The sequence below is a fragment of the Colobus angolensis genome, unplaced genomic scaffold (genome assembly GCF_000951035.1).
Source record: "Colobus angolensis palliatus isolate OR3802 unplaced genomic scaffold, Cang.pa_1.0 Scaffold172, whole genome shotgun sequence".
NCBI classification, from domain to species: Eukaryota; Metazoa; Chordata; class Mammalia; order Primates; family Cercopithecidae; genus Colobus; species Colobus angolensis.
Genome location: NW_012114844.1, coordinates 4,765,329 through 4,776,561, shown reverse-complemented (window position 1 = coordinate 4,776,561; position 11,233 = coordinate 4,765,329). Strand labels below are relative to the sequence as shown.

Below are 11,233 nucleotides of genomic sequence, written 5' to 3'. Positions count from 1 at the left end.
AAAAAAAGAATTTGACTATTCGGCCAGGCGCCAAGCTGGGACTACAGGCACACACCACCACACCTGGCTAACTTTTGTATTTTTTTTTTTTAGAGACAGGGGTCTCACCATGTTGGCCAGGCTGGTCACAAACCCCTGAGTTCATGTAATCCACCTGCCTCGGCCTCTCAAAGTGCTAGGATTACAGGTGTGAGCCACCATACCCGACCATGATCTGACTTTTTGATAAACACATACAAAAGAAAAACACTGGCACAATATATACCAAAAGGTTAACAACCATTATTTCTGGGTCATATGCTTACAGGTAATTTTTTTTTGTCTTCTCTTGACTGGCTTCATTTTCTAATTTTTCTATAATCATTAGGTATGTGTGTAGTAAGTAATTAAAACAGGTTGCACAAAGCTTTTAAAAGGTTGAGAAAATAAACAATAAAAGAACAAGTAGGCAAACACTTTGGGGTGCTCGCTGGGTGGGCCTCTCTGTGTACCAAGGGGACAAGGACTACTGTCCCGCTGATTAAAGAGCACAGCCTAATTAGGGGACAAGGGAAGTCGAAGTGCTAAGCTCTTACCTATGGAAAGCAAGGTGACTGAACAGGGTGGGCTGCCCACTCGGGCTCAGTGTGGAAATGGAGGAGCTGTGTCCTGGGGAGCAATCGGATCTACCTGGGTGAGGGCAGGGCAGAGGGAAGGAGAATTGGAGGCGGGCTATCTGTGACTCGGTATCACTGCCCCAAAGCTGCCAGAGAGCTGGGCCCCAAACCTGCAAAGAAACACCTCCTGCTCAAGTTTCCTCCTCGCCATCTGATCAGTACTCAGGGAGCAGCTTACCAAGAAAACCATCCCGGTGGGGGTGGGGAGTAGCAGCCCTGAAAGGCCCTCGGGAGCAGGGAAGATGAGCAAGGCCTGGGGCTGGACAGCCTGGCTCTGCAGCTGACCTTGCCTTCTCTGGGCTCCAGGCCTCAGCTGTGTCACCCTGACCTGAGATGTGAACAGTGGAGAGGGTTTTCCTGGAGGGGCAGTCAGTCATGCTGGCCTCTCCACAGAGAAGGCTGGAGAAAAGTGAAGGGGCTGAAACTGGAGTTGAGCCATCATGGCCATGCCTGGTCTCTCCAGGGACAGGCAATCCTGAATCCTGCCTTGTCTTACTACCCTTCCCTGAGGGTGGACAGGTGGGCAGCAAAACTCCAGGTAGCTTTTTTCATGTTTAATAACACCGTCACCCAGCCCTCCCGACACAGGGCCCTGTGAGAAAACAGCTCCTGCAAGCAATGTCATCCCCGAGCTGCAGACGGGGCCTCAGGCTTGGGTTTTGCTCTGGTGTTGAGTTACAGAGCCTAGGGTGCTGATGCGTGCAGAGGTGTGCAGGCCAGGGCTGTGGGGAGCCAGAAAACCCCTCCCCAAGTCCTCTCACCTGCCTGGAGCTCCTCATTTTCCAAGGGGCCAGGGATACCCCTAATATGGTTTGGCTGTGTCCCTACCCAAATCTCATCTTGAATTGTAGTTCCCATAATCCCCACGTGTCATGGGAGGGACCTGGTGGGAGATAATTGAATCATGGGGGCATGCTGTTCTCATGATAGTGATTCTCACAAGATCTAATGGTTTTATAAGCGGCTTCTCCCCTTTGCCCGGCACTTTTCTCTCCTGCCGCCATATGAGGAAGGACGTGTTTGCCTCCCCTTCTGCCATGATTGTAAGTTTTCTGAGGCCTCCCCAGCCATGTAGAATTGTGAATCAATTAAAACTCTTTCCTTTATAAATTAGCCAGTCTCAGGCAGTTCTTTATAGCAGCATGTGAATAGACTAAAACCACCACCAAAGGCCCATGATATTGGATCTGATTCCTGGACTGGCCTTCGAGCTCCTCTCTCCTCTTCCCCACACAGGCAACTTTGCTGCTCTCAGTGAGACCACTGGAGGATGGGAGTGGGAGTGGGAGTGGGAAAAGCTGGCCTGTGTCTCACCTCTGCTGCTCCCTAGCCTGGAATGTTCTCCCTCAGCCAATCCTGTCTTTCACCCACGCACTCTTCATATGGTCAGTGGTGGCTAACAGGTACCATGCTCCCCATTAGTCCTGCCTGATAGCAAGTCTGGGGGGGAGCTGGGCACCTGGGCCCAGAAACCCAAAGAGCCCCTAATAGGCTGTTAGAGCAGCTGGGGGAGCACTAGGGTGGCAGGATGTTGGGGTGCTTATAAAGGGGTGACTCTGGAGTTGGGTCTGGAAGGATGCACAACAATGCTGTGGGCAGAGGAGAGGAGGACACTCCAGGGAGTGGTGACAGTCAGTGCAAAGGCTGGGGCAAGGCGTTTTTGTTGCCAGAATGAAAATGATGGTGGGTCTCAGAAGACAGGCAGCCTGGGCTTGGCATCTACAAATGCAGGGGATCCGAAGCTCCCTGTGAGGCTCAAATGAGGCTCCATGCCAAGAACTCTGAAAGGTAAAAGGTGCCACAAGAATGCTAGGGGTGACAGCTTTGTTATTCCAATACTGAAAGTCATGCTGTCTAAATGGGGACCTGACCCCTGACATGTCTCAAGCTACAGGGCAAATCCCACCTATCAAACACTGTACCCCAGTGTTGCTGCCTCTCGGCAATGCTATGAGGGTAGGTTTCACTATCCTTATTATACAGAAGAAAACTGAGGCTCAGGGAAGGTCAAATGGTTGCCCAAGGCCATAGAACTGAGATGTGGGAGTAGAGCCCAGGTCTACTGATGCCAGGCCTGGGGGCTTTGCCCCTTGCCCAGACTCTCTAAGGTGGTGGAAGTGGAGTGGCCCCTGCCCATGCAGGGTACAGGTTGGAATAGCCTGGGTAGAGAGGAAAGCCGAGAGGCACTGACTGAATGAGCAGAGTGGTTAGGGCAGTGACAAGCTGCAGCACAGCTCTCTTGGGAAGTTGCAATGGGCTCTGGTCCCAGCCTGACCGTCGATCTCCAGGGGAAGTGATCCTGGGACTTCGCTGGCTTTTAGTGCCACCTGATAGCCCAGGCAGAGGGGCCTACTGAGGCCCATGGGGCAGGTTTCTTGGTATTCAGTGATTCCTGCTCACTGTCTGGTCCTGGGTTTCTGAGGCTGCCAATCCCCTTCATTTTTGCCATCCAGATCCACCCCCATCCCCACCAACACCAAGGAGAAGGGCTGTCCTGGGAAGAAGCAGCGCCCTGATGAATAGCTCAGGGGCGATGGGCATGCCCTCAACTTTTAGACATTGTAGGAGTGGAAGAACATCAAAGCTACAGCCAAAGGGCCCTTAGGGACCCCTGTCTAACAACAGAAAGGGACTCCTTCCTATACCAGGACCCAGGATGCAGTGAAATAGCAAGGGACCTGGAGTTAGAGGCTGGGTCTTGAGTCCCTGCCTCTGTGACTTTAGCCAAGTTGCTAAGCTCCATCTGTAAAATGGGGTTAAATGGATTCTCTTGTTATAAGGTCACAATGAGGATTAAATAAGAATGTGCCTGAAACCACCCACCTGAAAGCTCAGCATGTAGTAAGTAGATGTTCATTCCCCAGCAGGAGGATCTGGGCCCTGGGAGGAGTGGGAAGCTCTAACTCCATCCCAGCCCAGTAGCGGAGTGGGGACATGAATGTGGTTCCTGACAGATGCCGATGCTCCGCCTCAGCCCCAGCTAGCACAGCCAGCCCATGTGGGGTGCCCCAGCCTCACCCCGGCCCCAGTCCCAGTCCCAACAGGGTGAACGAGAAGCCACACTTACTTGAGGATGTCCTTCTTATTGAAGAAGGTGCAGTCCTGTCGAGGGAAAACACATAGTCAGTGTGTGATTCCCAGGCCCGTTTCTTTCTCAGAGGCCTCGATGCCACAGGGCTCACAGGGGATAGCCGCGGACTGGGGGCAGAAGAGTCACTGCTACCCCTCCCCACCCCACCCTCACCCACTGGGGAAAGTTGGTTCTAGTAGGTATAGAAAATGCCTCCCAAAACCTTTGTCCATCCTGGGCTAGGCCTAAGGAGCTTAGTGCATGGTCGGGGGCTATAGCATGCTTTAGGGTGCATATTTAGGAGGAAGATGAATGCTCACAAGTATGCGTGGCTGATTTGAGTGCCAGTGGGATACACTGGGGGATGATGGGGAAGTGGCTGGCGGACAACTCCGCATGAGGACCCACAGGGCCACCTCGTGTAGCTGCATAGGGTGCCATCCTCACTGTAGCCCTGAGCATGGTGCTGGGGGGTTGTGCAGTCCCAGGCTCAGAGACTGAGAGTTCCAGGCACATAGACTGAGGAAGCATCAGTATGTACCTGGTGTCTGAAGCCAGAAAGGGATGAGGTCACCCAGGGAAGGGAGTGAAGAGGCCAGGGAGATACGGGAGGGAGAAAGGTGGGCAGGGTACCGGGTAGCATCCGGGGTAGAGATGAGGGTAGGGACTGCTGGGGACTCCCAGGTGAGCATTACTCCAGGTGGGGGCAGCACTTGGCTCCTAGGGCCATCCAGATGACAAACTCATCTCAGAGGGGTCCTGTCTGTCTAGATGACCCGCTTCCATCCACAGCGTGGCCTACCCAAGGTGAGTATCAACCACTGGGAGTCAGTGACAATGGCCACTATGCCAGGCCTTGGTGAAAAGTATGGAGGTGAAAAGGACCCAGCACTTTGTAAAATGCCCAACCATGAAGGGCTTTTGTGCACCTCCCTTGCTGTTTAGCTCCTCCACCTTTGTTCACTGTTACAACATGAAGGGAGAAGGCCTCCTAGGTCTGCAGAGCCCAGAGCCTGCAGGGCCTCCTGGGGCCATAAGCTGACCAGAGCCGGCTCTGATGAGGAGTGAATGGCTGAAACTCAGGCCTGCAAACAGCCAGGCTTGCTCTGAATGAGACCTGAAGCTGCTAGACATTAGGGCAATTGGATTGTGTGTTGAGAGGGCCAAAGAGAGGACGCCCGCAGGATGCACACAACATCTGGGGTTTCCACTGGGTGTTTTCAGGAGAGCTGAAGAGGCAAGAGTTGACAGGAATTTCCAGGCCCCATTTGGCCCAACAAGTCTGTCCTTCTAAGCTGCTGCTCCCTGGGGGTTAACTAAGGATCCATGCTGCCTCCTTGGAAACACAGGGGGTTCTCCTGGGGGTCTCAGCTTTGCTTTTGACAATGGTTCCTCTGTAGGAGCTCAGAAAGGCTCAGGCTGGGGAAGCAGTGCCCTTACTCCTCACCCAGCACAGACAGAACACCCCCTACTTAGCAGGCCTCAGGCACAGACAGGCTGGAGACAGGGTGGGCTGATTTCTCAGCAAACTCCAGAAACTCCAGAATGTGGACTTCGCTCCACCCCAGGGCCATTTCCATAGTCTAAGGTGCCCAGTGAGAAGGGCCAGGGCTCTCCCACCTATCCTGGAGGAGGCAGTCAGCAGAACTGGGAATGGGGAGAGATCCCAGCTCCTGCTCTCTTCCCCGCTGATCTGTCCTCCTTTCCCTCCCCTCTCCTCTCTCCTATCCCATGTGTTGGAAAGGAACTATCCAGGTCCTGATTCAAGGGTTCTACTGGCAAAAGATGCAAACACTTCCCCTATAACCCTGCTCCCTGTCACAATTACTTACACCTCCCTACATCAATGGTCCTCAGGCTGTGGCTCCTGGACCAGCAGCATCAGCCTCACTGGGAACTTGGTGAAAATGCAGATTCTCAGGCTCCACTCCAGATCTCTTTAATCAGAAACTCTGTGGGTGGGGCCCAGGGATCTGCATTTTAAAAAACCCTCCCAGTGATGGTGATACATGTTGAAGTGTGAGGACGTCTGCTCTAGAGCAGAATCACCTGGGGGGCTGTTTAAGATACCTGTGTCCTCCACCCCTCAGCAGACCCCAGACAAATTATAGAGAAATCCCCAAGGGTGGACCCAGGCATCAGTAGTTTTCAAAGCCACTCAGGTGGTTCCAACATGCAGCCCAGGCTGAAAATCACATCACAGCCAGTACATGATGTACCACGCATCTGGCACCTGGGGCTCTGAATATTCAATTTTGCTTAATCCTTATCATTAGCCAATGGGGGCAGGCATTATCTCTCTATTTTAAAGATGGGTAACTTGAGACTCAGCAAAGTTGAGTAGCTTGCCCTAAGTTGCACACACAGCCCAGGAGGGCTGGGAATGGAACTCAGGCCTCTGTGTTTCCTTTTTCTCCCTTTTCTTTTTTTTTTTTTTTTGAGACAGAGTCTCGCTGTGTTGCCCAGGCTGGAGTGCAGTGGCATGATCTGAGCTCACTGTAACCTCTGCCTCCTGGGTTCAAGTGATTCTCCTGTCTCAGCCTTCCGAGTAGCTGGGATTACAGACATGCGCCACCACACCTGGCTAATTTTTGTATTCTTAGTAGAGATAGGGTTTCACCATATTGGTCAGGCTGGTCTCGAACTTCTGACCTCAGGAGATCCATCCGCCTCGGCTTCCCAAAGTGCTGGGATTATAGGCATAAGCCACTGCGCCTGGCCTTCTTTTTTTCTTTTAAATGGGAGTAGAGCTTGGGGCCCCCACTGGCAAGGAAGCAGAGGCAAGAAAAGATGCTCTGTGCTTCTTGACCACTGCCTATGACTACAAACAGAACCATGACCACTGTACACCAACCACTACATGTCCTGCATCTGCTGTGTATTCCTATACTTATACACAGCAGGTGCTTAATACAGGCTCGTGGGATAAGTGATCAGATTTTTCCACATATGCCTTCCACAGCAGTTACGTTATTTCAGTGGCTGCAGAGTATCTCAGTGAGGGCATAGCCCCTGCCTAGTCTTAACCTTTCTTCTCTTTCTGAACATTTAGTAACACCTGTTTTTTGGTTTTAACATCACTGACAAAGCTGCCATGAACCTGCTCATCAACTGATGTTTCACTTTTTCTTCTGTTGACTTGTTTCCCTGGGATTCACTCCAGGAAGGCAGTGCACAGGGAGTGAATATGGCAGGTGTTCTTAAAAGCTTCTCAGGACTCAGGGTGGCCTAGAAGTGTAGCAGGGGAAAAGGTTTGGTAGTCAGAGTTAAATTCTAGTCTAGCTTCAGACCCTTAGGCAAGTCATTTTCCTTTTTGAGCCTCAGTTTCTACATCTGTAAAGTGGAAATAGTGCCTTTCTGAAGGGGACAGTGTGAAGAGGAAATGAGATAAGGTACAGGAAGTCTATTGGCCCCAGCTGACAGGAAACAATGCAAAAGCCCCATCCACCACCCAAGGTCCCAAAGGCATCTCCCCAGAGTCGGTAGCTCTGCTGTCTTTTCCTTCTCTGGAGTCGCCAATGACCCTGCCCACCACTACATCCTCAGTTGCCCTGGGAGCTACAGCCCCATGTCTGAAGGAACCCTTTCTTATACTTTTGGAGAGCAAGTGCCCCGTCACTGCTTGGCTCCTGACAGTACATACGGACACAGGGACAGGTCTTCAGGCAAAGGTCCCAACTCAGGTCCGGGTCATGAGGAGTGGAAGGGAGGGAAGCAGAGAGGGGGCCTAACCCAGGATTGATGGACCCTCAGAACTTTGGCAGCAGAAAACAGGACAGGCTGGGCTTTCACAGTAGAAGTCTAGATGTCTTCCCAGTTAAGGCTTGAGTTCTACCTCCGAGCCTTATTCACCCTATTCCCCATCTCTCCTCTTTCTCCAGGTTGTCCAAACCCTTTCCTTTCTCCAAAGCTCAACTCAAGGGTGACTTGTTTCAGGTAGCCTGCCTGCCTCCCATCTACATGCCTGGTCTGCCTGTGCCAGCCATCAGGAGCCGAGCCACGGGCCGTCCCAGCTGTAATGGAAATGGCTCTCCATCCAGCTCTGCCAGCTCAGGCCTCAGCACTGCCCAGATGACCATCACACGGCTCAAGGTCAGTCTCCAGTGATCTTAGTTGATTCCCACAAGAGCCCTGTGACATAAGCACAGCCAGGTTAGTAGTTGTTCCCATTTTAGAGGTGGAGACACTTAGGCCCAGAAGGGAACAGTGGCTTGCTAAGGCCCACAGCATCAACTACCCAGCTGACTTGAATCTAGGGCTTCAGAATCCTTGTGCAGAGTTCTTTGCTCTCCGTTCATTCATTTGACAGCATCCTCCAAGCATCTCTTCTGTGCCTGGATAGGGGCCATACAAGAAGGGAGATGGAGTGTAAACAGTGAGGTGCCCAGTATAAACCATTCTGTGGCCACAAGAGGGACTGGGGATGTGTACGTGTCAGGTTCCCTGAGTATTCCCAGCTGAATGGATTGGTGGGGAGGGAGTCAGGGAGCCCATCCCAAAGAGGTGAGACCTGGCCTGGACAGATAGATGGGCCAGACTAGGTTAGCAAAGGAGAACGGAGAGCAGCAGGAGAACAAGAGCCAGAGGTGAGAGAGGGCTTGGCCAGAAGCCCTTCAGTGTGCCTGAAACTTGGGGTACAAAGGGAAAGGGAGTAAGAAATGAGGCTGGAGGCCGGGCGCAGTGGCTCATGCCTGTAATCCCAACACTCTGGGAGGCCAAGGTGGGTGGATCACCTGAGGTCAGGAGTTTGAGCCTGGTCAACACGGCAAAACCCTGTCTGTACTAAAAATACAAAAATTAGACGGGCATGGTGGCGGGTGCCTGTAATCCCAGTTACTTGGGAGGCTGAGGCAGGGAAAATTGCTTGAACCTGGGAGGCGGAGTTGGGATGCGTAGGCTGCTGTGAGCCGAGATTGCACCACTGCACTCCAGCCTGGGTGACAGAGCGAGTGAGACCGTCTCAAAAAAAAAAAAAAAAAAAAAAAAGACAGAGGAAGGAAGGAAGAAGAAAGAGATGAAGGAAGAGTGAAAGAACTAAGAGGGCAGGTGGCTGGAGGGGGATGGGCAGGAGGGGCGTGGGAGGGAGCAGTCAGACCTACAGTTTGCAGGAGACTGAGCAGACCCAGCCCAGGGCCCTGGCTGTGGGGATGGAGGAAGGGACCTCCAGGTGAGCCACAAAGGAGGCTGAGTAACAGGCCTTGTTCTTAACTGAAAACATGGGCTGAGGGAGAGCAGAGTGTTGGAATGGCTGGAGGAGCAGCAGTGGGTGTTGGGGAGGCTGTGACCCCTGTTTTGGAGTTTGAGGGGTCTGGGGGATGGCTGTACAATGCAGAGGAGTGGTCTGGACAGAAGCTTGAACATTGGGAATCAGTGGCACCGAGAACCAGGAGGGTACACCCTGCCCGGGAAAGATTAGACTGCCAGGCTAGGAGGTCCCAAGAAACCCTAGGGGTCACTTAGGAGAGAGGGTGCTGTAACTCAGGCTCACTCCCACTCAGCCCTGGCTGGCACGTGGCTGGCTGGAGAGCCAGAGGGAAGGAGATGTGGGGCTCTCAGGTTTCACAGCACTCATTTCTCCCACCCCGCCTGGCAGGGTCTAGCTAGGCTCTGGCAAAGGATCAGAACCTAACACTGGGACTGGCTCCGATGAGTAACCCAATGCCAGGCTGGTCGGAGTGGGAACCCAGGTTCCCCACCCTCTTGAAGCTACTCCTCACTTCTGAGCATGGCTTGCCTGCTTGCACCTGCCCACTCTCAAGCCTTTATCCAAGCTGTCCCCTCCACCTGGAATGCCTCCTCTGGGCCCCACTGGGCAAAACTCCACCTATCTTCCCAAGGCCTGCTCAAGTGCTGCATCGTTTCTGGACTTTGCCCCCTTCCCTGCTGGCCTCCCCACTGCCCACTAGCGCCCTTCCCTAGAACACACTCCACCACCTGCCTCTATCACAAGGGCCACACACTGAAGGTGAGAGTCTGTCTCTGAGTGTCTGAGACTGAGTGCCTTGGGGACAAAGAGCACACATGGCCCAGCCCAGTCCACTCTCAACTAAAGAAGTGAGCCTGGGAGTCAAGATTTGAAATCCCGTGTGAGCCCTGAATGGCTCCTCAGCCTCTGTTTACACTTCTGTAAAATGGGCTAATAATCTACCTCACTGTGATGATCAAGTGAGTTGATGCATAGAAGGCATCAATTACTGTGCCTGGTACACAGCAGGTGCTTCATAAATGTGTCTCCCCTTTTCCTTCCCAGGGCCTCACCTGGGGAGCTGAGAAATCCATTACTGACAAGTAGGGCTTCTAGGAGGAGAAGGGGCCTTTGTTTTACCTTCACCCACTTCAGAGGACCCACACTTCATGCCTGCTTTCCTTCACAGCCAAAGTAAGCACTGATGAAGGCAACAAGTGCCTATGGAGACTCTGCTGGTGTTCCTCCTGCCCAGTTACACAGGCCACAACACAATCCTGCCTCCTCCACCTGAGGAGTCAGGGAAGAGGCATCAGATGTGGGACTTGAATGGTGAGAGAGATCATCTGGAGGGAGGAGAGGAATCCAGGCCCAGGAAAAGGCATGGGCAGAGGGAGAGAGGGAGGGAGGAATGAGCCTGGTGAGCTGGAGCAACTGCAAATGGGTTTAGGAAGGCTGCCATGCAGAGAGCAGGCAAGGGACCTGGGGAGACTGAGGCTGCAGAGATAACTGAGCAATTGGCCAGGGCTCTGGGTAAGCCAAGGGGTTGGGCTTCATCCTGCAACCACAGCGAAGTTTCTACCTGGGTGGGATGGTATTGGGATTCCAGGTCTGGAAAGCTGGCTCTGGAGGCAGGAAAACCTAGAAAGGTCTAAGGAGCTGGCTGCCGAGGGCTTAAGGGAGCTGGGAGAGGTGGCCCTAGAAGACTGGTACCAGGCTTGCGTTCTTGCTCCAGTTATCTCCATGCTGGGGTCAGAAAGAGAGAACCCCAGCAGATAAACAAGACAGTTCCAACTGAAGACTGCATGTGGGGACTGACGCATCCCACTCCTAGCCCAGACAGGACCCCAGCTCTCATTTCTGCTTTACAGAGACTCGCTCTCCTGGGCTCCTTCCTGGGACTAGGGGCGCAGGGAGCGGGGAGGGCGGTCCTCTGTCCAGCCTAGTTTACTGACTCCCTCTTGGGGCCAGGTGGGCACTGGAATGGGTGGCTGGGAGGGGTTCGGGTCCTGCCTATGGCGACAGTAGCTGCGCAGAGGCGAGCCTGAGAGGCTCTTCCAACTGGAAAGAGCTCTTATTACACCGCTGGGGAAACTGAGGCACGCCGAGGGGAAGTCACCGGCCCAAGGTCACGCGGCAAGCTGAAGGCAGAGGCAGGGTTTGAACCCGGGAGAGCTGGCTCTCGGGAGGCCTCCGCCATTGACCGAGAAAAGGGAGGGGCGGCGGGGCCAGCGTTGGGGGCCGGGCGCGCCGAGCTCACCTGGTAGTTGTCTAGCTGTTCTTCGGTGAAGATGGTCTGCTTGTTCCCCATGGTGGCCGCTG

General features: G+C 53.4%; 1 protein-coding gene across 7 annotated transcripts in view; it reads right to left on the bottom strand.

Moving 5' to 3' along the window:
- CIB2 (calcium and integrin binding family member 2) overlaps positions 1-11,230 on the bottom strand; it is a 25,915-nt gene extending 14,685 nt beyond the window's left edge. For 2 of the 7 annotated variants that reach the window (XM_011938431.1, XM_011938430.1), the window contains exons 1-2: positions 11,172-11,224; positions 3,724-3,758 (exon numbers count right to left, since the gene is read on the bottom strand). In XM_011938431.1, coding sequence (XP_011793821.1) covers positions 3,724-3,758; positions 11,172-11,222 — 86 coding nt within the window. In that variant the 5' untranslated portion in view covers positions 11,223-11,224. Of the gene's footprint in view, positions 1-3,717; positions 3,759-11,171 lie in introns of all 7 variants that reach the window. The other 5 variants (XM_011938434.1, XM_011938433.1, XM_011938432.1 and 2 more) reach the window with 4 other exon arrangements.
- Positions 11,231-11,233: the final 3 nt, after the last annotated feature.